Source organism: Ovis canadensis, chromosome 11 (assembly GCF_042477335.2).
Source record: "Ovis canadensis isolate MfBH-ARS-UI-01 breed Bighorn chromosome 11, ARS-UI_OviCan_v2, whole genome shotgun sequence".
In the NCBI taxonomy this organism is placed as follows: domain Eukaryota; kingdom Metazoa; phylum Chordata; class Mammalia; order Artiodactyla; family Bovidae; genus Ovis; species Ovis canadensis.
Genome location: NC_091255.1, coordinates 50,487,631 through 50,511,939, shown reverse-complemented (window position 1 = coordinate 50,511,939; position 24,309 = coordinate 50,487,631). Strand labels below are relative to the sequence as shown.

The 24,309-nt window shown below is 50.7% G+C and overlaps 1 protein-coding gene across 3 annotated transcripts; it reads right to left on the bottom strand.

Annotated features, from left to right (window-relative positions):
- Positions 1–1,777: 1,777 nt before the first annotated feature.
- Positions 1,778–23,524, bottom strand: ODAD4 (outer dynein arm docking complex subunit 4). 3 transcript variants are annotated; one of them, XM_069603725.1, is made up of 13 exons: positions 23,329–23,524; positions 21,257–21,388; positions 20,865–21,015; positions 20,123–20,184; positions 19,663–19,828; positions 18,105–18,329; positions 17,702–17,909; positions 13,080–13,166; positions 11,796–11,954; positions 11,277–11,473; positions 6,843–6,943; positions 5,178–5,262; positions 1,778–2,446 (listed from the first exon to the last, which is right to left on the bottom strand). In XM_069603725.1, exons 1-13 carry the CDS (start codon positions 23,440–23,442, stop codon positions 1,935–1,937), a joined length of 2,199 nt encoding a protein of 732 aa, XP_069459826.1. In that variant the 5' UTR covers positions 23,443–23,524; the 3' UTR covers positions 1,778–1,934. The 3 variants fall into 3 exon arrangements, 2 of the variants coding, with proteins under 2 accessions (XP_069459826.1, XP_069459827.1); XM_069603726.1 differs by lacking the exon at positions 11,796–11,954; XR_011259901.1 differs by lacking the exons at positions 1,778–2,446; positions 11,796–11,954 and having other exon boundaries at positions 5,189–5,262; positions 6,170–6,943.
- Between the last annotated feature and the right edge of the window lie 785 nt (positions 23,525–24,309).

Genomic DNA, 24,309 nt, shown 5'->3' with positions numbered 1-24,309 from the left:
CACGCTCACTCAGCCCTGGGAGGAAGCTGCGGAGCGCTGCGCCCCGCCCGCTGCAGGCGCGCCAGCCCTGGGCCAGCACCTGTTTGGAGGCGCCTGTGCAGGGGCAGGGTATGGGGGCTGGGGAGCGGGGGTTTGGCCTCTTTTTCTTGCACCCCGGTAATGATGCACTCGGTAAAGAGGCAAGCAGGCACCCCCCTCCCTGGCCCAGTGTAGAGATTAGATTTGAGGCAAGATTGTGCGAGTGCGAAGGCGAATCCTGTCTTTCTTTAAAATTTTGATATTTTACTCATCATCAGGCTGTTGGTTTAAAAAATATTCACAACCTGAAAGCTGAGAGTTGTTTTATTCCGCGGGAATTTTTAGGATTTCAAGCCAGGGAGATAGCATCTCAAGTAACGCTGAGAAAACTGCTCTGAGCAGGCGAGAGTAGGAGCTGCATTATATAGAAGTTTTCCAACAAAGGGCAGGTAATCTAAACGTGGAAAAGATTATTGTTAAAGAAAACCAGGTATCCCAAGTTAAGGAATTTAGAACTTTTCTATGTATGGGAACATGCAAGAGTGTGGACTCACTGAAATCATTCCTTTAATAGGCACCTCAGCTGTTTGGAGCCTGTGTCCTGCGTTTTTCACATCCTGAATTTCCTTTCCTCAGGGCCCAACCGTAGGGAGTGCTTTGGTTTCTGCTAGATTGCAGGTAGTCCCCTTTCTGTGCGCCCTTGGGGCTCACCAGCTCACCTTCCATGGTGGCTGCAATCGCTGCTGGCTGTGACATCCTTGTTTACTGATGTGGCAGGAAATATTCAGTTTCTCAGAGTTCTGCAATTTTTTTTTTTTTTTTTGCGATATTGCGTTAAAATACTGTTTCTCTTGCTTACTGAGTTTTTTGACCCTATGTTCCTTAAAAGTTGCAGCTGAAATGCCTCACTTGCCTCCCCCTAGTCTGGCAGGCCCAAAGTCAGCCTCTGCCCCAATCAAGCCCAACCCTTCCAGGAACTGTGGAGCTGGAACTAGGATGGCAATGGCCAAGGGGCTAAATGGATAAAGCAGTGAGATTCTTAACTCCTCTTCTGGGGCAGCTGGTCAGCCCCGAGGCAGGTACTCATTATACAGAGGATGAAGCAAGTCTGGGGAGCTTGGTTTACTCAACTGTACGCAGGCCCCCAGGGTGGCACAGGTGGGTCCCAAGGCAACTCCTACTCCCAGCTGCTCCCTGTTCTCTGCCAGACATCTTCCTTCTCCCCCTGAGCTCCAAGAGCCCCACCAGTGCCAGCAGGCACTTCGTTCTGTTTTCAAGGCTTCGGGGTTTACAAGTAGGTCTCCCTCGCTGTGTGATGGCTGAGGTTGTCCCATCCTTATTTCTTCCAGAAAGCCTCCCACAGTACCCTGCACACAGTGGTACTCAGCAAGATGAGCCAATGGTCAGCAGCTGGGCAGCCATACCTCTGTTCCCAAGCCTTTCTCTTTCCTCCCCACTTTAGGCTTTTTGAGTTCCTTGGAGTTCACCTGTTTCTTCCTTCCCTGAAACCCTTTCTTCTTAGCATCTTTCTCACTTCTCCCATAAGGTCCTCGCACAGGGTCTGGGGGAGAGGACCACATTTCACACTTTGGTGACACTGTGGGTCAGGCCTTGTTTGGGGAGGGGGTCTCCGTGTTTCTCCCCTAGTCAGAATGTCAGCGTTCTGCTCAGCAAGTGGGACTCCCATGCCTATGCAGTCATTCTCTAAGGCTCTTCTGAGAATGGGTGGCGATAAGGAGGCAAAATGACAGACTCGGGGTTTGTAAGAGTGAAAGATACACATTTAAAGGGAAAACAGTAATAGAGACAGGGTGACCTGTGGGACCCAGTCCACATAAGAGACAAATCTCAGCTTGAATGTCCAGTTTAGTAAGACCTCCATGGTCCCTGTGAACACCAGCCTGCTGATCCTAATGCTACTCAGTGGGTTCATCTTCCTTTTCATCTTTTTCTATTTTTTCAGAATTTTCTGTTATTTCCATTTCTTTTGTTTCTCCTGATTCTGTTTTCCCAAGTGCTTCCAACTCTCCTCCGTCAGTTTTTGAAAGGCTCTTCTCTAGTCCTTCTGATTCCCTTGGGCTCGATTCATCTGAAAGGTTTTGATCCAGTTCTGAAGGCCTCCTGTAAATTTCCCTGGTTTCCTCTCTGTTCTGTGCTGTCCTGCCTGGTTCCCCAAACTGTCCTTTGGCAGTGTCTCCTGGACCTCTCTCCTTCGCGCCCGATTCTTTCCTCCATGAGGCTTTTTCTGGGTCTTCTCTCTGCCTGTGTTCTGGCTGCCTAGCTGTGACCCCCAAAGTTTCCTTAGACAAGACACCTTCGGGCTGTCTCTCCTGCTCCCACTGCTTCATCACCTTCTCAGGTTCATCTTTGGTTTTCCTCGTTTCCTTCTCCTTTGCTGTCCGTGTTTGATCCAACATAGTGGCATTTTCTGAAAAACAGGAGAAAGGAGAGAAGAGACGTGAAGTTTTGTCATGAGAGGCCTGAGACTGAGAAAGGGGAAATCATACATGGCGTCACACTGAATATAATTGGCAAAGCCAACATTTGAACCCAGTACAGTCCGCCCCCAGCCCACATTCTTTCTTTTTCCCTACAAGAACTAGCTCAGGTGCTGGGAAAAGACAGAGGCCTCTCCTCTGACATCCTCATTCTGCATTTCTCTTTGTCCCTGGGGAGCACACTCATCGTTTGTTGGAAGGTTCCCCTGTAAAAAAAAAGGGAGCAAATTGTGCTGGAAGTTCAGATGCAGGGCAATTTTACAACCCAAGGGATCCTTGCTCCTTGTTTTTACCAGCTATTGGAGAAAAGTTACCAATCTCCTCTTGAGTCTCCTCCACACTCTTCCTGGAAGTCCTGGTTTCTAAGATGCCAACAGGAACTCTGGATTCAGAGCCAGCAAAAGCTGCTGTTGGCTGTGAAGACACATGCAATGCTGCCACCTGCTGTCCAGGAAGGGAAGTGCCCAGCAGCTGCCTATGCCTTTGGGGGCCTTCCTCAAGTTTTCAGGATGCCTTTCCCAGCATGCTGTCAGCCAGGGAAGGAGGATGCTTGGAGCACCCGCTGCATCCCCTGACATTATTGCTTCTGTGGCTTCTGAGAGTGGCTCCAACGGCATGTGGAGGCAGAAGCAGATCTCTGAGGGGATCCAGCCACCATGTGCAGGCTCTGGGTAATAAAAAGCCGTTATCTGACTGCTCAGGTGCCCGGAAACTCCACACCCAGATTGCCACTGCTGTGCTGGGATCCTAGAGGGCTTCAGCCTTGGTGCCTGGAAGGAGCTCTGTCCTCCCAGAAGCCCCGAGGGAGCCCCAGCCCTAGCTCCCCTTCACTTCAGTGTGGCTGGAAGGAGGGCCCACGGGATCGGGTCGAGTTGACAGAAATAGTATGTGCAGAACCACGGTAAAACCATGGGCTCCAGAGCCAGGCTGTCCACTGTGTGACTTTAACCCCTTGGCCCTGCGTCCTCATCCGTAAAATCAAGCACGTCATACTTGTTTAGGGCTTGCCAGGTGGCGCAGCGTTAAAGAATCCACCTGCCAGTGCATGGGATGTGGGTTTGATCTCTGGGTCGGGAAGATTCCCTGGAGAAGGAAATGGCAATCTACTCCAGTATTCTTGCCTGGAAAATCCCATGGACAGAAGAGCCTGGCGGGCTATAGTCCATGAGGTCACAAAGAGTCGGACACCACTGAGCAACTACACAACACTTATTTCCTAGTGCTCCAGGAGGGATCCGATGAGTCAGCATGTACAAAGCTTAAAAGAGCGCCTGGGCAGGCAGGAAGCCCTGAGTGGAGATCGGCTTATCACCCCCACCACTCTGGGGCCCGGCCCCCATCCCTGCCGACTCCTTAGGGCCTGGAGTCCCAGCCACTTCCTCTTCCCTCACTCCTTTCATGGGGGCCGGTCAGATAGCTAGTGCCTGGGGGGTGGGGGTGGGGATCAAAGGCCTCTTCACTCCCTGGAACTCTTGGGAGAAAGAACGTGGTAAGGCTAGACCGGCACAGTCCTGTCACCTCTGCACCTCTGCCGGCCCTCGGGCCCCCTGTCCCGACCCTGCCCTGCTCACTACTGACCCTGAAGAGCAGCTGCCCACGGTGGGAGCGAGTGTGGCTCCCAGTCAGACTGCTGAGTGACCTGGGCCGATTGTTCAGGCTCCAGTGTCCTCCTCCCTAAGCAGTACCTCCGCCTCCTGGCAGCGAGGATCTAGTGAGATCATTCTGGCTGATGTTAACCCAGTGTGGCCAGCGGTAAGAGCCCCCACAGTGTAAGCTGCTTGCATTCTGCTCCCGTGTTTGCTCCTGTTTCCTGCCTGAAATGCCCTCAGCCTTTCACCTCGCACCGGGAAAACGCCTGGGCATCTTCTGGAGCCTAAAGCGGAAGATTCTTCCTCTTGGAAGTGTTCCCTACCACCCCAGAGAACTGGGAGCGCCCTGCCCAGGCTCTTACAGCAGAGCGCGGCCCCCTGCTCAGGAAACTCAGGTGCCTGGCTTTCCCACTGGGCTGTGGGCTCCTCCAGGGCAGGGGCCGAGCTTCTGTTACCCCCAGAATCTCACACTTCCTGGCAGGTGACAAGTGCTTGACAAATATTTGATGAATTGAAGAAATATGGGAGTATTGGACTTCCCTGGTGGGCCAGTGGTTAAGAATCCACCTGCCAATGCAGGGGACAGAGGTTCGATCCCTGGTCTGGGAAGATCTCACATGCCTCAGAGCAACTAAGCCCAGGCACCACAACTACTGAGTCCACGTACTACAATTACGGAAGCCTGTGCACTTGGAGCTTGTGCTCCAAAACAAGAGAAGCTACCGCCGAGCACCGCAACTATAGGGTAGTCCCCAGTCAACCAGAGAAAGCCTGTGTGCAGCAACAAAGGCCCACCACAGCCAGAGAGTAAAATAAATGATACAATAAACGAATGCATCTTTTTAAAAAATACAGAAGTATGGAAGAAATAGGGCAGACAGCATGGGATCTGACCACAGGCTGAGGGGTCCCCCTCCTGCCTTGGGAACGGCTGCTGGCGGCACAGAAATCAGAATGTTCAGTGGGCAGTGCCAAGCCCAACTGATGGGGCAGCAGGAAGCGGGGCGAGGACCACTGGAAGGAGAGCAGAGGCAGGTTTCTGAAGATGCCGTCTTCCAGCTCCAAAACTCACCTTTCTCCTTCTTTTCTTTGAGTATCTCCCTGTAGTTGGTTTTCTTCAGCTCTTCAATGATGCCCTTATTAGCATCATCCAAGGCCTGTGGGTGAGAGGAGTATCAGTGAACTCTCTTAACGCTGTAGGACCTGTCCTTTCCCCACCCAAGCCCCAACCCTGCCCCCGGCCCCTTCCTCCTGGCTCCTCTGACTATTCCTGCCTGAAGTTCATGGATCCTATGGACTTGGAACTCCCCACGCTAAGTGGTATGAGAGATACACCACTGGGGGTGACTCAAACTCATTTCCCTCAGACTCAGGCATGTTTTAAGGGGTTGCGTCTGTCTGCTGATTCCTAAAGCTTCAGCCAAATTAAAGGAGACAAGGCAAGCCCCTCAGCCTGCAGCCAGGCAGCAAGCCATGGAGGGGACTCAGCAGCACACCGTGGGTGGGGGTGGGGCTGGGGGCTGGCCTGCCTTCAGAGCAGCTTCCAGGGCCTCTGCAGGACAGCCAGGGACTGGGAACTCAGCCTGTGCTGTTTCTTGAGGGCAACGCTGCTCTCTTGCAGCCCTCCCTGTGACTTGCCGTGGGTGGAACACCTCTAGACACTCAGGGAATGTCTACAGCCCCTGGATCGCCAGGCTTGGATGTTCTTGGGCAGTGCAGTCTGCCCCTTGGTATGCTTTCCTGCCTGGAGATGCCAATCAGGGGGTGAGAGGTCAGGGACTAGGTCCCTTGAGGAGCCATTTAGGGCCGTGCGTCTGTTTGGCTTGATGGGCACTTCTCTCTGTCTCCTACTTTCAAAGCCCTGCCCAGCCTCCGAGGTGACCTCGAAACCTCCGCCTCCGTGAGGGGAAAGGCCCAGCTCTGCCTGCCCGCTGGAGTTCTCAGTCTGAGTTCCCTAGTCCCTGCCGCACCAGTCAGGAGTGAGGGACTGTGTTTTCAGCTTCCCGAGGGCCAGGGCCACGTCATCACCTTTGGTGCAATGCCGGAAAGACTCTAGATCTGCACCTTGTGTTACCCAGAGGCCTCACGTGGCAACTGATCACTTGAAATGTGGCTGGTGTGGCTGAGGAACTGAACTGCAACGCTCGTTTACTTCTAACTCCATTTACGCTAAACGCTGCAGGTGGCTAGTGGCCACCTGACTGAGCAGCGCAAGTCTGGACTGGTGAGTGAGGCCATCACGCTCCTTTTCTATTATCTTCTGTGGGGGCTGCACTTTTCCAAGCGCAAGTCCTAAAGTCAGTTTACAGGGTCTCAGCCAGCATTAAAGACAAGGAATGAGAAGAAAAAAGAAAATAGAGTAAGAAATACAGTGTACATAATAAAGGTAAATATGTTTTGTAAAACTTGCTATTTTTCATGTTTTTTCAAATAAAACTATGTGTATTGAGGGGAATTCCCTGGCAGTCCAGTAGTTGGGATGCTGACTTTTACTGCAGTGGGTGTGGGTTCGATCCCTGGTTGGAGAACTAAGATCCCTTAAGTTGCTGTGCAGTGTGGCCAAAACAAAGTTAACAGTATGTGTATTGGTTGGGTTGCTATATAAACTGATGGCAACAACAGACACTGGAAAGCCACTGCCCGACCTAGAAGGTGCTCCGCGGTTGGGGGGAAATAAACATCTGGGGCTGAGGGTCCCGGGGCCTGCCCATCCCCAGCCCCAGAGAGAGAGGCTCACGTTGATGATGGCCTGCTGCGCCTCATTGTTATGGACCAGCTTTGCTCTCTCCAGGGCCTTCTCAAAGTTGTTCACGGCCGATTCGAAGTCCCTCAGCTTCACTGAAGGGCACAAGGGAGCATGAGGATAGTGACATAATATCAGTGTACATATTCAGGGTACAATAGCAGGGTGCCAGGGGCCCTCAGGAGCAGCAACACCAGGCTGCCCAGCGCCACCCTTTCCAGACATTTCCTGGGCCACCTCACCACTAGGGAACAGAACCTGGGCACTGGAGCCTTGGATTTCAGGTGCCAAGAGTCAGTGAGGGAAGGGGTCTGTGCCCACGTCATGTGTCTCCAGGGGGACAACTCCATCCTGCCCCACTGTTGCCCTAATGGTCTGGGAGTGAGCGATGAGAATGAAGACAGAATGTGAAATCTGGTGCAATGGGTCAGGGGACCAGCAGCCTCTACTGGACTGAGGTGCGGAGTCCACTCTGAATCCAGCTTTTATCCCTAACTGCAGACCATAAGACTTTCTCAGATCTTATCTTTCTCAAGACACATGCCGTATCAATCACATACTCCTAAATAGCACGGACTACACTGACATAGTCCAGAGCTCCTTGCATTTACCCCAGTCCATTCCCTTCTGGGCTGGTCTTGGGAACAATTAGCAAGTGTGTAGGCAGCGTTCATGCCTGACGCTGACCCAGCATTCCAAGCTGTATGCTTTTATGATCCCAGTCATAATACCTTCTGGGTCTGGCCCTGGGGTTTGTAACAAGGCTATAACTCTAAGAAGACATGAAAAAGAATCATCAATATAGTTTCTTAATATATGCTGTTATTCCAAGTGCTATTTCTGTGAAATTTCTCAAGGCCATGAAATTACATTATTAGGAATTCCCACTATACCCCATCTTTAAATGGTTCCAGGAGAAGACATCTATTTTTTTTTTCTTTTTTAATGTTTACTCAGATTTGTTAAGAACACTGTGGACACCAAACACAATCTGGCAGGACTGGATGTGACTCTTCATGAGCCAGTGGCTGGGACATCAGTGCCCATGTTGGAATAATCTGAACCCAGGAAGGAAGCAGCCCCCCACCCACCCCAGGGTACTCACCTGACCAGTTAGCACTGGGCCAGGGATGAGGGCTATGAACTGACTGCCTTTGGAAAAACCTTAATTTCAGGAAGGAAGGAGAAAAGTGCTCGCCTGCCAGGGCTGGGAACCCCACACTTCACTCTCTTTACACACCACTGCTTCCGCTTTTTTTAAAAAATTAATTAATTTGGCTGTGCTGGGTTTCAGTTGTGGCATGCAGGATCTAGTTCCCTGACCAGGGATCAAACCCGAGCGCCCTACTTTGGGGGCATGAAGTTCCAGCCACTGGACCGCCAGGGAAGTCCCTCCACTGCTTCCTCTTGTAACTAGCACCCCAAGATCTACCCCTCTCCCACAAACTGCTTTAGGATTCCTGGGGAAAGAAGGGCCTTGGATCCACAGCTCAAATTGCAAAAGGCAATTACATTTGAAAAGTGATTCTAGCATAGTTTGAAAAGTCTGTGGTGTCAATATACATTTCTTTCTCAAATACACATTTGAAAAGAAGAAAACTCACAGTAATGCCTCAGAGGCCTCCATGAATAAATGTCTACGTCATTCTGACATGGTAGGTCAGAATAGGAGTCAACATTCAAGTGAGTGGAAGCATTAAAGACCATTCTATTTGTTTTCAACTGAATCTATAACCTGAAATTATCTCCATTCTGGGGGCCCTTTTCCTCTTCTTTTCCTCACTCTGTGCATCCACAAATCCACACAGGTATATCCATATTTTTGTTGGCTTTTCCAGGGACTAATTGTTTCTTACCACTGTTGGAAACACTTATGGGAAGCTGATGGGGAGGAAGGAAGAAATGAGTATTTCCTGAGAGCTTGTTATATGCTGGTTCCTATTCTAAGTGCTTACATGCGTAGCCATTACCTCATGTCTTCACACTATGAAGAAGATACGTACACACTATACGTGTCAGTCGTGTCCGACTCTTTGTGACACCATGGACTGTAGCCCTCCCAGGCTCCTCTGTCCATGGGATTCTCCAGGCAACAATATTAGAGTGGGTTGCCATTTCCTTCTCTAGCATACATACTATAATTATCCCTATTTGCAGAGCCCAAGATCTGCCCGCTTGGCCAGGCTGCCTCTATAACCCAGGGGCTCTTTGGCTGCTGTGTTGGACTGGACTTTTCCACCATACAGCATGGAAACTGAGGCCAGTAGTGAGTGGCCTGCTCCTCCAGAGGCCCTCAGAGCCTAACAAGACCTCATCAGGGACAGGAATTCCCTGGTGGTCCAGTGGTTAAGACTTCACGCTTTCACTGCCAGGGCCCGGGTTCACTATCTGGTCAGGAACTAGGATCCTACAAGCCCTGTTGCAGTGCAGCCAAAAAGCAAACACAAAAAAAGTCATCACAGAAACAGCAAAGAGTTCTAGGAAAAGGCACAGTAATCACATCTTCCCCAGTTTCAAGCTTTCAAGTGGTTTTTTCCTCTATGTTTTTAGGAAAGAATCCACGATGTGTAAGGAAGCCTGAGAGGCCCTGTGGATCTGGCTCTTCACCAGCCTCCCTCCTCCAGACTTTCCTGGCCCCCAGAAGCTCAACACTGGTCTCCATCAGTTTCTTAAATCAGCCAAACTCTTGCCCACCTCCCTAAATGCGGTTCCTTTGGCGGAAAAGTTCTGCCTTCAGAACTTGGAACTGGTGCCTTTGTGTTCTTAATGATTCTGCTTTAAAGTTACTCCTCAGGGACTTCCCTGGTGATCCAGCGGTTAAGAATTCGCCTTGCAATGCATGGGACGAGGGTTCGATCCCTGGCCATGGAACTAAGATCCCACATGTCTCAGAACAACTAAGCCCACAAGCCGCAACTACCAAGCCCACACACCACAAAGGAGTACCTAGCTGTGAAAGACCCACGTGATACAGTGAAGATCCCATGTGCTGCAACTGAAACCCAGTGCAGCCAAACAAATAAATATTAAAAAATAGTTACTCCTCAGATAGGAGGGCAGGAACAGTTACCAATTTTGCTTCCTACTGTATGCCCAGCTTTGGTGCCTAGAAGGTGCCAGGAAAGCATTAATGATGTGAGTAAGTGAATGAGTGATGAGACCCGTGATCAGAGTGCCTGTCATGCTTACCCCCTCTCTGGGGTCAGCCATGTGCCCAGGGCAGGGCAGGTCCGAAACTGTGAACAGAAGACCCAGCTCCGCGGCTTCCTTATTACTGTGGCCTAGAGCTACTTCTCCTTTTAAACTTGTATTGTGAAATATTTCAAATATACAGAAAAGTCAAAAGAATAGTATCATGAATCCCCATTACTCATCACCTAGATTCAAATATCATATGATGTCACTTCCATGTGGAATCTAAAAAAATGATACACGTGAACTTATTTACAAAACAGAAACACCCAGAAAACAAACTTATCAAAGGGGAAAAGGTGGGGAGGGATAAATTAGGAGGTTGGGATTAACATATATATTAATACACTACCGGGGAAGCCCGGTGGGCTGCCATCTATGGGGTTGCACAGAGTTGGACACGACCGAAGCGACTTAGCAGCATTATATATAAAATAAATAATCAACAGGGATCTACTGCACAGCACAGGGAATTCCATTCAATACTCTGTAATAACCTACATGGGAAAAGAATCTGAAAAGAATAGATAGATGTATTTGCATAACTGAATCACTTTGCTGGTCACTTAAAGCTCACACAACATTGTAAATCAACTATATTCTAATATAAAAGTTTTTAAAAATTACCAGAACATTGCCAATCCTGTTCCATCTGTTCCTCCTCACCCCTATTCCTTGCTGTTTTATTAACAAGCCCATTAACTGTATTGAAATATGATTCACTCAGTATAAAATGTACCCCTTTGTAAGTACACAGTTCAATGATTTCTAGAAAATTTATAGACTTGTGCAATGAACACCACAACTCAGCTTCAGGACTTTCCCAGCCCCCTAAAAAAGTGCCCTCTCGAGACCCGGGGCAATCTGCAGCACCACTCAGAGTCTCCGTTTCCCAGCCTATAAAAGGAGGACAATACCTCCAGCACTCGCTTGCAGAGTGATTACAGCGAGAATGCATGTATAAAGGCTACTGAGCCAAGAGGAGTGCAGCTGTTTCGATGAGGATGTGACACTGTGCTGGCCTGCATGCAGCTCAGCTGAGTTCCTCAAGGGCAGGGCAGTTCTCTGGGTCTCCCAAGCCCTAACTGAGTGTAGCTTAGAGTAGGCACTATACACACTGGTCAAAACACGGGGGTTTATCCCCACTCTCAGAATCAGGATTTGTCTGGCCCATCAGGAGGGAAAGTTCAGCGCGGGCGTGACGGCAGGGCCTGAGGGCTGGGAAGGGCACTGTACCTTGTGCCTGCGCCACCAGGACGCTGGCATTCAGCTGCCACTCCATGTCCCCTTCTTCCTCGGCGCACTGTTGGGACTTCTCACCGTAGCTCTGGGCCTCCCAGGCCTGGTCTAGCTCCAGGTAGCAGCGGCCAATCTCATGGAACAGCCAGGTCTTCTCCAGGGTGGTTTTGGCCAGAGGGATCTTCTCCTCCCACCTGGAGACACCAAGAACTGGGTCAGAGTCCTCCACTCAGGCCCTGTACTCGGACTTAGGAGGCTGGGCTTCCTACTGGTGGCAGAAGGAAAACTGTCCTCCAACTACCAGTTCTTTTAGGTGCAGGAGTGGAGCTAACAAGCACTATCATATTTTTTAAACTACCAGGGTTATTTTGGTGCATCTATAGAACTGGCTTTGATACCACAGTTGAAAATAATGCTTGTAAAATAGCATTTGAAATAACTCCATAACCTTTGAAAGTCAAAGTGAATTTGCTCAGTTGTGTCCGACTCTTTGCAAACCCAAGGACTGTAGCCTACCAGGCTCCTCCATCCATGGGATTTTCCAGGCAAGAGTACTGGAGTGGGTTGCCATTTCCTTCTCCACGGGATCTTCTCGATCCAGGGATCGAACCCAGGTCTCTCTCATTGCAGGCAGACACTTTACCATATGAGCCACCAGGGAAGGCCACACATAACCTTTAAGAATATGATTAAGCACATTTAAGAGAAAATCAACACAATGAAAAAGACTGGGATGAAAAAACAAAATATCAATAAAAGTCAGAGGAGAATCAGAATGAACACTTGTCTTTGGATGGTGGGACTGAAGACTTCCTCATCTAATTTTCTATATTTTCCAAATGAATAATTTAAGGTTAAGCACATCTGACTCTCTGCGACCCCATGGACCATACAGTCCATGGAATTCTCTAGGCCAGAATACTGAAGTGGATAGCCTTTCCATCCTCCATGGGATCTTTCCAACCCAGGGATCAAACCCAGGTCTCCCTCATTGCAGGCAGATTCTTTACCAGCTCAGCCACCAGGCAAGCCCCACATTAAGCACATATTTACTATAAAACATTTTATTATGAAAAGACATGAATGGGGAGGTGAATGCTCACATGCCTCTGTCTTTTGGCACACAGGCGCCAGGGGCCACTGGGGAAACCAAATGACCTGGAGCACCAGGCTCCGGTCAACAAGTCTGTTCTAGTCAGGCAACGAATGCCTGAAGCACAATTTCTCTCTGCAGTCAAGCCCGCCCCTAAGGCTCCGAGGGGCTGAATCACCCCACTGGAGCAGGTCACCAGCCCCAGGGTTGGACATCAAAAGTCCATCAGTTAAGGTCTCTAGGGAGCTCAGGCTCCATTCCCAGTGACCCCCCATGTGGCTGCAGAGAATCACAGAATAACCTCCGAAGAACTCCCAGAAGTCAATGGTCCAGCCAGTCATGAACTTGGCCAGAGGTGAGGGTTGCCTGGAGAACTTGTTAAAATCAGATTCCTGAGCTCCAGCCCAGACCTGTAGAATGAGAACGTCCAGGGGAGAGGCTCGATAATGCACACGCCTAAAAACAAGTGTCCTGATGTTTGTCAACGGGAAATTAGGAGAAAATGCTGATTCTATTCTACTTATTAATATAGCTGACGAGCCCGAGTTTACAAAGTGGCTTTCTCCTGGTCGCCTAGCATAGCCAGGAGCCAGATTCGGGTCTTCCGATGCCTCTTTGCCTGACGTCCTGCCCCAGGCTGGGAGTCCAGGGGGAAGTTGGGATGTCCTGGCCCTTGAGTACGGAGGGGGTGGTCCTGGGTCACTCACGTGTCAATGGCTTGTTGGAATTTCCCAACTCTGGCAAAAACCCTGCCAATGTTGTCCAAGGCTCTGGACTTGGCATCAGGAAGATCGCTGTAGGGAAGGAGCAAGACAAGGTCATTCTAGGCACTATGGAAACTAGAAAGAAGGTAAAGACAGGCCAGTTGAAGGGACAATGCCCAGGCTGGCAAGGCTGAGGTACCCTGGCCCTCTTGTGGGAATGGACATTATCAGAATCTCTCTGGAGGGCAAACAAGCAACAGCCTACAAAGACACCCCTTTGGTCCTGCAACTCCCCTTCTAGGAATTTACCTCCAGAAGACAATGTGACAAGAATACTCATTAAAATATTGTTTATAATAATAAACAGTGGAAATAATCTAAATGCAATCAGTGCAATTTTTGCATACAAAAAACGTCCTTGATACATTTAAGGTAAAAAATCAGATTATGAAAAAAAAGTCAGAATATAGGAGCTCGCACAATATCCGATGCCATATTTGTATTAAAAATGAATGTGCGGGAGACTTCCCAAGTGGTCCAGTGGTTAAGAATGTCAATCCAAGGGACACAAGTTCGATCCCTGGTCCAGGAAGATGCCACCAGCCGTGGGGCAATGAATCCCGAGCTCTAGAACCTGTGAGCCGCAACTACTGAAGCCTGCATGCCCGAAGACCTGTGGTCTGCAACAGGAGAAGCTGCTGCAAGAAGCCTGTGCATCGTAACTGGAGAGTAGCTTCCGCTTGCCACAACCAGAGAAAGCCTGTGTGCAGCAACAAAGACCCAACGCAGCCAAAAATACATTTTTTAAAAATATCTCCTTCCCAGCAAATAAACCAAGAAACCCAACCTGAGCCCCCTCCCACAGCATCCCCTCCATTCCCTCCTTCCCTGGCCAGCTCCCCCTCTTCCCATTGTCCCCCAGCCCTTCAGCCCCTGACCCCCAGCGGCAGGAAGCTCTGTTCGATTCCCTCTCCTCACAGGGCTGGGCTGCCTTCTCACGTGCAAATCTGACCAAGCTCTCCCTCCACCCACAGACATACCCACATGTGTCTGCGGTCTCACTGGAGCTCTGTGTGTGCTGGAAAAGGGGAGCAGCCTCAGTGGCTGCCCAGGGATACGGTTACGCACGTTATTGCAGGCGCCGAAACACCTTTCTCTGAAGCCATTCGAAGAATGAGACGTTCCTTTCCAAGACACAGGCTTTTTAAAAAGAAGACCCACAGAAATGGGTCATTTCTGTTTAAAAAAACTCCTACGGGGAAACTTCCCTGTGGCCCAGTGGCTAAGACTCCATGTTCCCAATGTGGAGTCGGGGGAGGCGCCCTCGGTGTGATCCCTGGTCAGGGAACTAGATCCCACCTTCCACCACTAAGAGTTTGTATGTTCTATCAATCCCGCATGCTGTAACCAAGACCCGGCACAGCCACATAAAGGAATATATACTTTTTTAATGCTATGTGTGTGTACATGCACATAAATACGCAAGTAAATATGTTGCAAAGGGGCCAGGAGGACATTATCTCAATGTGGCCCCCAGACTCGGGAGAGGGGAGACGTCTGAGTCCTGCTCTCAGCACCACACGTCCGGGGTCAAGTCCAGCGCCTCTGGGACTGGTGTGAGAACAGACTCCTATCGGCCCTCACTACCTCAGCGTGGCCTCCCCTCCTCCCACTCCCCACAGGTCCTGGCCACCCCAACACTACCTGGAGCGCCCCAAACCCCCCACCCCTGCCCTGTCCCTCTGCCTTGGGGGGCCACCCCCTGGTCCTATCTCCCCCTTCTCTCAGAGGCTCCCTCATCTCCCCTCTCTGGGGCTCCTGGGCCGTGTTTGCAGCTCTGATGCTGGCTCCCCCTTCCAGAGTGGCTGCTCTGTTGTGGTGTGAATAAATATGTTGATTTACTCATAACAGTAATGTGCACTAAGCTAACTAAGTAATGTGTACTAAGATGTGCAGCATGGGGAAAGCCTGCAATCAAATCATCTATACAGTAATCAGGGAAAGAAATGAGGGCTGACTAAGGTCACTGGAAAAGCTACTCAGACTAGTCGGATTTGAGCCACGGCTGTAAGGATGGTAGTCTTTGGAGGAGGGGGTGAGGTTGATCTGATTGAGGAAGCATGTGGGGCATACACATGAGACTCACGGGTGAGACTGGAAGCCTGTGGACAGAGCCTGAGAAGGAACCAACATTGCTGCAGGGACACCTCTGTTTATGCAATCAGCCACTAAGCACATATTCAATGCATGTCCATTATGGGGCAGGGGCTGGGGAGAGAAAGGGAACAGAGAAGTCTAAGGTCTATCAGGCAGATGAAACGTGTGGCATGTGCGGGGGGAGCGTGGACGAGGGCTGCTAGGTCACTCTGGGCACATGGAGGTCTTTCCCTGGGGGGAAAGCACTTCTTTACAATCTGAAGGACAGGGAGGAGGGAGCTGATGAAGAAAGCACTGGCAAAAGAGAAGGCTGAGTAGGAGCAGAGCCATGCGCTGTTGCCAGGGTTCAGGATGCCCAAGGGCCTGGAGACAGCCGAGTCAACAGAGATGAGGAGAAGTCAGGTCAGCAAGGGCGGGGCGAGCACTGGGACTGCACCTCACTGCTGGACATGTTTTGCACTGAAGGGCCAGCTGGGCGGCAGGAAACCCAGGTGAGAGGAAATAGGCAAGAAGTGAGGAAGACGTGGATGGAGCTGTGGGAGGGGAACAGAAGGGAAGATTCTCTCGATAGGAGGAAGAGGCATGGACAGGACATGGCAGGCTGGTGTGGATAGCCAAGGAAGGGAGGTGTCTGGGAAGCCACCTGGGCTCCTTCCTGGGGACAACACAGCCACCAGTGCCATTCTCCCAGAAAGGGAGCCCTGGAGCAAGAGGTCTTGAAGGAAGATGATGGATTCCACTTTGGATATGTCAAACTGGGGGCTCCCATGGGACATCAAGTGGAAATGCCTCAGACTCTGCGGGATATGCAAGTTCTGAGAGCTCGGAGGGGAGGGCTGGCAAGATGTGAAGATTTATGTTTAAGGCATGGGAAAAGACTGGATCCAAAATATTGTCTAGAAAGAAAGAAAGTGAAGTCACTCAGTCGTGTCCAACTCTTTGCGACCCCATGAACTGCAGCCTACCAGGGTCCTCTGTCCATGGGATTTTCCAGGCAATACTGGAGAGGGTTGCCATTGCCTTCTCCAGGGTATCTTCCCAATCCAGGGATCGAACTCCGGGTCTCCCACATTGCGGTCAGACGCTTTACCATCTGAGCTGCCACCAGGGAAGCCCTAAATACTGTCTATATTTATTTAATCCTCAAATTCCCCATGAGGCAGTATTATCATGCCTTCATTAGAGATAAGGAAACGGAGAGTGAGCAACTTAAAACCACACTGCTTCTAAGTGCCCCAGGCAGCAATTAAAGCCAGGTCTATCTCCGAAGTTAGCTGTTGTTTGAGAACCAGGAATGCCCAACACGAGATTCTGGCTCTGCACAGTGGGAGGCCGGTAAGAAATGAACTGGAAATGGACAGACAGCTTATAGGGTTCTGGTGACTGAGGAGAGGACACGAGGTGGGTGTGTTCAGGAAATCCAGTTTGACCCAAAGAGTGGCCTGACATTGGAGGGTTGGGCAGAAGTGGATTCAGAGAGGGCCCTGAGTGACCAGGAAAGGCCCATTTGCTTTGAACCTGCGGGCAGTGAGAGGCCAAGGCCTGTTTGTCAGCAGGAAAACAGTTGACAGGTAAGAAGCAGTGCGTCTCTGGAGGTGACTTATGAGAGCGGCTGGAGACGGAGAGGTGAGGGCTGACCCGAGTGGGCATGGGAGGATGGGAGGCTGAGGGGGCTCAGAACTGCGGGGCGAGTAAAACTGGGCAAGACAAAGTCATGAACGACTCCAGAGGTTGGAACTAGGGTGCCCAGAAAGGGATGGTACCTCTGGGGGTGGGCATCAAGTCTTTGGAAGAGTTGGTTCCTATGAGAGCTGACGTTACAATAGTCATCATGGATACACAGTGCTGTTGTGAGATCTTTATGTGAATTTCTGCATGTCATTTTCCTTCTCACCCTACTGAGTAGGGGCTACCACTGTGCCCCTTTGACAGAGGCTGAGAGAGGTTAGTTAAGTGCCCTGCCTAAGGCCCCGCAGCTGGGAGATACAGCTCAGAAGCCTAAGCTCTTGGGACTTTCCTGCTGGTCCAGTGGCTAAGACTCTGTGCTCCAATGCAAAGGGCCCAGGTTCGAACCCTGGTCAGGGAACTAGATCCCACATGCTGCAATTAAATGATCCTGCATGCCACTGTGGAGACTAAAGATCCTGCAGGCTGCAACTGAGACCTGGCGCAGCCAAACAAATAAATAAAATGATAAGCATTAAAAAAAAAATAAAAATATACCTAAGAGCCAAACCACAGGGAGTTTTTTGGAGTTTGGGGCCTGTATCCTCCCTCTTTGTGGCAAAAAAGCTGATAGTCTAGATGTGCCCTTATCCTAGGGAGGTGGCTCCTCAATCCAGGGTATCCACCTCAAGCACGCAGGCAGAAAGCAGGGGCTCAGCCCCCAGCCCCAGCAGCCCCAGTGAAAGGTCAGTATGTAGCTGGGCCTTGGCCACTTGGCTTTCTGAGCCCGTGCAGGCACTCACTACTCCTTGGCGATCTCCAGGTCCTTCCTGTGGCTCTGCAGGGCCGCTACCATCTGCCCCAGCTCGATCTGGGCATTCCCTATGCAGCTGTATAGGTTTCCCACCAGTTCATCCTTGTTGGGCACCTCCTCTTTGTTCCATTCCAGTACCTTCTTCAGCACTTTCTCAGCTTTCTGAAGGCTGCCTTCAGCACTGCCGCTAGTCAGCACTGGGAAAGGAAAGAGGTGTTATGGAGGGGGGAGCAGTCTCCCCCTGGCCGACAGAAGAGCCTGCATTCTAACCCCCCCCACCTCCCGCCCCACTAGATTCCATCCACCCGCCAAGCGAAGCCCGGGGGCTCCAGCTGCCATGTGGCTCTGGCCCCAACTGGCCATGGGCCAGCTCTTCTGAGAATACCACCCACACATGTCAATGTCCTCCAGACTCTTGAGGATGTAGCGGGCTGTCTGCGAGGGACGGCGTTTGCGGTCCCGCAGCCACCTCTCTTGCATCAACTTCCGGTCCCGCTCCCTGGCGTAGATGGGTTTCTGCTGCCGCCAGAAGTCACTGCGTGTGTCCAAGTAGTTGATGCCCGTCATGATGAGGTCCTCCACGGTCAGGCCATGCTTGATGGTGCCTCTGATCAGATCTGTGGGGAAGGGGGTGGGGAGGAGTCAACTAGAACAGGGATTGAGGGGAGTCACCCCCTCTCAACTGAAGGTGTCCCTGGGGGGACCTCTACCTGGAACTGTGGGACAGTAAGGAAATCAAGAGCACCTGGGTGGGAGAGGGGGGTCCATCTGGGACCAGATGAAGCCAGAGCCCCCTCTTTGTGGCACTCCTATGGTACAGGGCTTAGGGCATAGGCCCCTCATGGCAAGACATGACGAGCTAGCAGAAGCAGCAGCTGGTGGATTGCTTTCTGAGAGGCTTCCAGCCCTCAGGGCTCCTTTATTTCAAGCTGTCCTCAGAGTAGTCGGAGTAGAAACGCATAACCTGGCCGCGGCTGCCAGTGCCCAGTGAGTCCCTGGGTGCCAAGTGGGCCAGGGAAAACTGGGAGCCAGAGGGGCATGCCCAAGCTCTCTTCGCTCACCTGAGCAGAGGTCAGAAACGGGAGTAAAGCTGCAAGGCCTTTTGGGTAACATGTGGGCCACCTCTTCCCTCCCTGGAAGCTCCTCTATATAGAGGGAAGCGTCCAGGCCTGTTCAGAGGAGATGGGCCAGCCGTGAAGTTGCCCCTGAGATGCAACCCGAAGGGAATCCTATAGAGGACCTTGGGACGTCAGTTCTGGAGAAAAGCCCTTGGATTTGAGAGTGATCCCTGTGCAGGCTCAACAGCTTAATGGCAACACTCCCACCACCAGTGTTCATACGAGATATTCACTTCAAGGCGCCTTCCTATTTCTTGTTCCCGCCAGTGTGGTGCAGCAGGAAGAGTGTGGAACTGGAGGTTAGGAGGTCTGGGCGCTGCTGTCAACTCCACCACTAACTTGCTTGTCACCTTGGACAAGTTACTCCCCATTCAGGGTCTCTCTTTCCTTACCGCTAATAGAAGGGATTAGACCAGATGAGATTTTAGGACATTCTAATTCCACAGTCCTGGGAGTCCCTTGTGAGCACCTCTGAGCTGGATTCCCTTGCCCTTGGAACACACTGAAGGCTCAGGGGGGGTGCCCCTTCAGGGACCAAGGTGGTAAAGAAACCGAGATCTCTAGCGTTCCCACCCAGGGTACCAGAGCACTTAAGAGCACTGGTTCTGAAACTGGACTTCTTGGCTTCCAATCTGAGAGCCGCATCACTGAGTTATGTAACCTCCCTATGCCTCAGCTTCCTCATCTGTAAAGTGAGAACAGCAGTGGAACCTGTCCAGAGGAACATGTCAGCAAATATCGTTTTATAGGCTTTGCCTCTGGTTCATGTGTTAAGCATCCCCCCAGGTTTTCTTTGCCCTGAATTCCCTGCTGCAAACAAAGCGTCCGACACCTTCGTCCAACAGGAGCTTCTCCAGGTACTCCTTGTCCACGTAGAGTTCACCCAGGAGCTGGCGGACAATCTTCTCGCTCTTGAGCGAGCCCTTCCGCTTGCTCTCTCTCTTGGGGTGGTGTACGAGCTGTCTCACGGGATGAGGCTTCTGCTGGGCTCGCATACTCTGGGAAGATGGAGCAGTACCCCCACAGAGTCTTAGAAAGGAGCCCAGAGCACCAGCCAAGGCCCCCCGAGCCTGTGATCCCAGACCCCTCCCTCCAGGACCTCTGTGTGCGGAGAACCATGGAGGATGTCTGGTATGGGAACAGCTCGTGGGGGCTGGGGCAGAACCCTCTGACCACCTGTGCTGGGCAGGAGCTCCTCACTCGCAGGCACTGAGAGCCACTGAACCCTGTGCTCCTCAGGCACATGGGGCCTCTGCCCTTTGAGGGAGGTGGAGTCAGAGCCAGGCCCTTACCTCAGCCTGCTTGCTTAAGAAGGACAGATCCCCTTTGTTCTCCAGTTTAATAGAAGAGGGACCTGCAAAGACAGAAGCTGGGGCTCAGGCCGGCAGTGGCCTTAGGCACAACCTATCACACATTTTATGTGGAAATAGTTGGTGGGAGGGTGGAACTCTCTCTCCGAGCAGCCAAGCCACTCCCACTAGCCCAAGGCCACATTTCCAAACAAAGACAGGCCCTGGGTACCAGGGCCCCTTTCCATTTACACACTCTGCCACCCACAGTGGCAAGCCCCCCTGTACCCCTCCTCCCCCTGCCAACCCCCCCATTCTCCCACCCCCACCCCACCCCCCCGTCACCTGCACACGATGAACTGATGGGAGAGCCAGCCCCTGGTGCATGTGTGGTAAGGGAGGAAGGCAGGGGCCAGGGAAGGCCCTTCTCAGAACCTCATTCTGTACTATGACACCAGGCCAAAAAGAGGCTTACTCTTCTGGATTGGGGTGAGTGAAACGGTGTTATTCATCTGATTTTGAAGAGAAACAGATGCTGCAGTGCTCAGGACAGTGGACTGGAGACTAGTCCTCCCAGTGGACAGTTTCTAATCCTCAAGAAAATCAGGAGCACCCAAATCTAAGCTGGGGGCTCCCTGTAATCCTCCCAGTGGTGGGTGTTCACCCAGTGTACCTGAGGTCTCCCTCCAAACCTAAGGATTCCAAGAACCTCCCAAATAAGCACACAGGCCCCGTGGTCACTCACTTCCCACCGAGTTGTTGATGGCTTCCTGGGCTTTCTGAATCCCAACTTTGAATTCCCGATCAGGCCTCAGCTTATAGCCCCGATGGTAGAAAACCAAGGCAAATTCGAAGTCACCCATGGTGTACAGAGTCTCGGCCTTTTGTAAAATCCCCTGAAATGAGAGGAAGTCAAATCAAAGGGAACAGACAAAGCCTGCACAGACTCAGGTGTGGTGGAACGTAAGGATCCCTGGGTTGAGAACAAATGTTGGGATACAGGGACAGAGGCAAGTGATCTATGAAGGAACACAACAGTAAACTCCAGGCAGTCTACTGGCTCTCTAACCATCAGAGGCTGCTGCAGGTAGCGGCAGTGAGAAAAGCGAGAAGGAGTCCTCCCACCCCAACAGTCACCTTGCAGAAAGTTGGGTCTCCCTGGAGTGAAGCCTCAGCATCTTCCAGGGATTTTTCCAGCTCTCCCATCTTGAGGAAGCACTTGGAGCGGGCAACCAAGCAGTTCTTATCTCCACTCTGAAGGTGAAGAGCCTGAAGAAGGAACCACTCAGATTAACAGGCATCTGGCAGGGAGAGGTAAGAAGCTGGACTGGACACAGCAGCCCAAATCCTTCTGCCAGAGTTTCAGGGGGACTCCATGGGCCAGCAAACAGGTCTTCTTTGGATCCTTTTAGACTAAAACCAGTACCACACTGATCTCTACTTAGTCAACTAGGTAATCTGCGGGTAGTCATCATTCACAAGGTATCTTGGAAACTACTGGTTGAGATGTGAGAATATACTATACTACCCAGTGGATATACTGAACTTCCCCAGTATCTGGGATTCCTCCAGTTCACTTAGAATCCTAGGGTGTTTAGTGCTTAACAAATTCAACCATGAACCTGAAATGGTTGTACAACACATTCAAAATACTACTTGAAGGGGACTTCTCTGGTGGTCCAAGGGGCAAGAATCAGCTTTGCAATGTAGGGGTTGTGGGTTCAATCTCTGTTCGGGGAACTAAGATCCAACATGCCACACGGCAGCTAAGCCCATGCAGCACAACTACTGAACCCGGGTGACGCAATTAGAGAATCCGTGTGCCACAAGATCCCATGACACAAGGGACAACATAATGAAGATCCCATGGGCTGCAACTAAGACCCCACGCTGCCAAATAAATAAACATTTTAAAACCAATACTATTTGAAGACCAAGCATTCTGAAGGCTAACAAAATGGATTTTAGGATGATCTGCAACTTGTGTTACCCATTATACATGCCCTCTCTTTTTATATAGTTTGTTGAGAATGAATCATTGTTTCAGGGGATTAAGATGAAAATGCCAGGCAAAAGGAAACTGTGATTTTGGACCCAAAGTGGGAATGGAAAGCTTCTCCTTGTCCCCATGTCCTTCCTTCTCCTGTCCGAGATCATTACATAGTCTGCAGTGTGATGTTCTTCCTAAGGCATCAGACTGTACCCACCTCCGTCTAAGACCTTCCTACTTTTCCAGAAAGAGCCTTTCTTTCCTAGAAAAGACCACTTCTCACCCAAAGCTAAAAGCCCTTGTGGTGTTTTTTTCTACCTGAGCTTCTCCAAGATGAAACAGTTTCTAGAAAAAGGAGAATGGATGGGGCTCCTGAACTTAATTGCTGGTCCATCTCATCCATTATTTCTGGTTTTAGGATGCAGTTGGTGATCCAAAGGGACTAAAGACTCTAGGTAGCAACTGAGAAGTTTGATTTTAGAAGGAGTCTTGGGACACGTTAGAGAGCTATGCTACCACCCCATTATTTGTAACAAGTGGGCTATTTGTTGTAAAAAAAAACAGTCATAATAAAACATCCAATAGCTTATTTGCAAGACAGTACAGTAGTGTATGATGGTAAGGTTAGCACCTCAGCACTGAAGTCTGACTGCCTGAGTTTGAATTCCTCCTCTGCCACCTGCTAGTTCAGTGATCTTAGGCATGTTACTCAACTTCTATAAAAGCTTTCTTACCTTCAAAATGGCATAATAACAGCACCTCCCCCTAAGCTTGCCACTTACCAGTGTGTCTGGTATCCAAAAACAGCGCTCAACTGTTACCGCCTTAGGGTGGGTTGGGACAATTTACACTACAGTAAAGTTTTATAATGTTATTTACTGACCGACCACCTTCAATAAGCAGCTGTGTGCCAGAGACTTCCCTTCTGCAAGCAGCCCCCTAGCCAACCTCCTAGCCAGTTATGGGAAACTGAGGAAGGAGACCAATCACGACACATTTGAGCAAAAATGTAGAAGACGGGGTCACTGTTAGCGCAGAGGTTGGTTATTAACAACCAGGTAGAATACAAATGGGAAATGGTAGAAAATGGCTAAACAGGGCTTTATCTTTGACAGCGGTGCATCAATCAGTAACAATGGAATAGTGGAAACAACAGGGTGGTCCAGGCATCATCAAGACCTCAGTGATGGGTAGCTGAACGTTTCAGAGCACGACTCACATTGCTGAAGCTATGGGCGGCTTTAGCGAACTCCCCGCATAGATACAGCCGCTCGCCCTCCGCCATGTAAGATGGAAAGGTGCTTCGCAAGACTTCATTTTCTGGGTCCGCCATGGTGACGGAATTCGGAGACGCTGAAGCGGAGAAAGGAAGGAAAAGAAGCCTGAGAACCTGAGTCTGGTTTGTGGAAGCTCCGTCTCTTAGCAACCGGGAGACGTAAATTACTTCCGGCCCCCACCCCCCGCCCCCGGCTCGAGCGCGGGGCGGAGTCCGGGTCGCAACCGCCGCCTGTGTAGCTGGTGCCTAGGAAGCCGCGAACTGCTTGGACCACGACGAGCGCGTGGCTATTCGCTTCAAGGAGGCCTCTTTGCGACTTGTAGTGTTGGCAGTTGCACGCTCCATCGGTTCTTCCCGGAGTTGCTTCTCATTCAGAAGCCACAGTCAGGAAAAAAAAAAAAAGTACAGCCCTGAAGATAGGGAAAAGATTGGGGGCATAATTCCAAATAGGGATAAGGCATTCGTGGCAAGTATTTGTGCATGTGTACCACCCTCAAGAGTGAGCCTCTTGGTGGCTCCAGACGGTCAAGAATCTGCCTGCAATGCAGGAGACCTGAGTTCGATCCCTGGGTCGCGAAGATCCCCTGGAGAAGGAAATGGCAACGCATTCCAGAAGTCCATGGACAGGGGAGCCTGGCAGGCTTCAGTCCATGGGATCTCAAAAAGTCAGACGTGACTTACCGACTTTCACTATGCCAAAACAAACAAAAATCTGACGATACAGACAGATTAACTCAAAAGATTTAAATGTAAGAGGTAGAATTATAAAACCAGAAAAATAGGTGAATGCAATAGAGTGAAAAGCGAAAAACAAATTTGATGTCATCAAAGTGAAAATTCTTTGTTCTTCAAAACAATATTATTGGGCCTTCCCTGGTGGCTCAGAGGTAAAGAATCCACCTGCCAATGTTGAAGACATAAGTT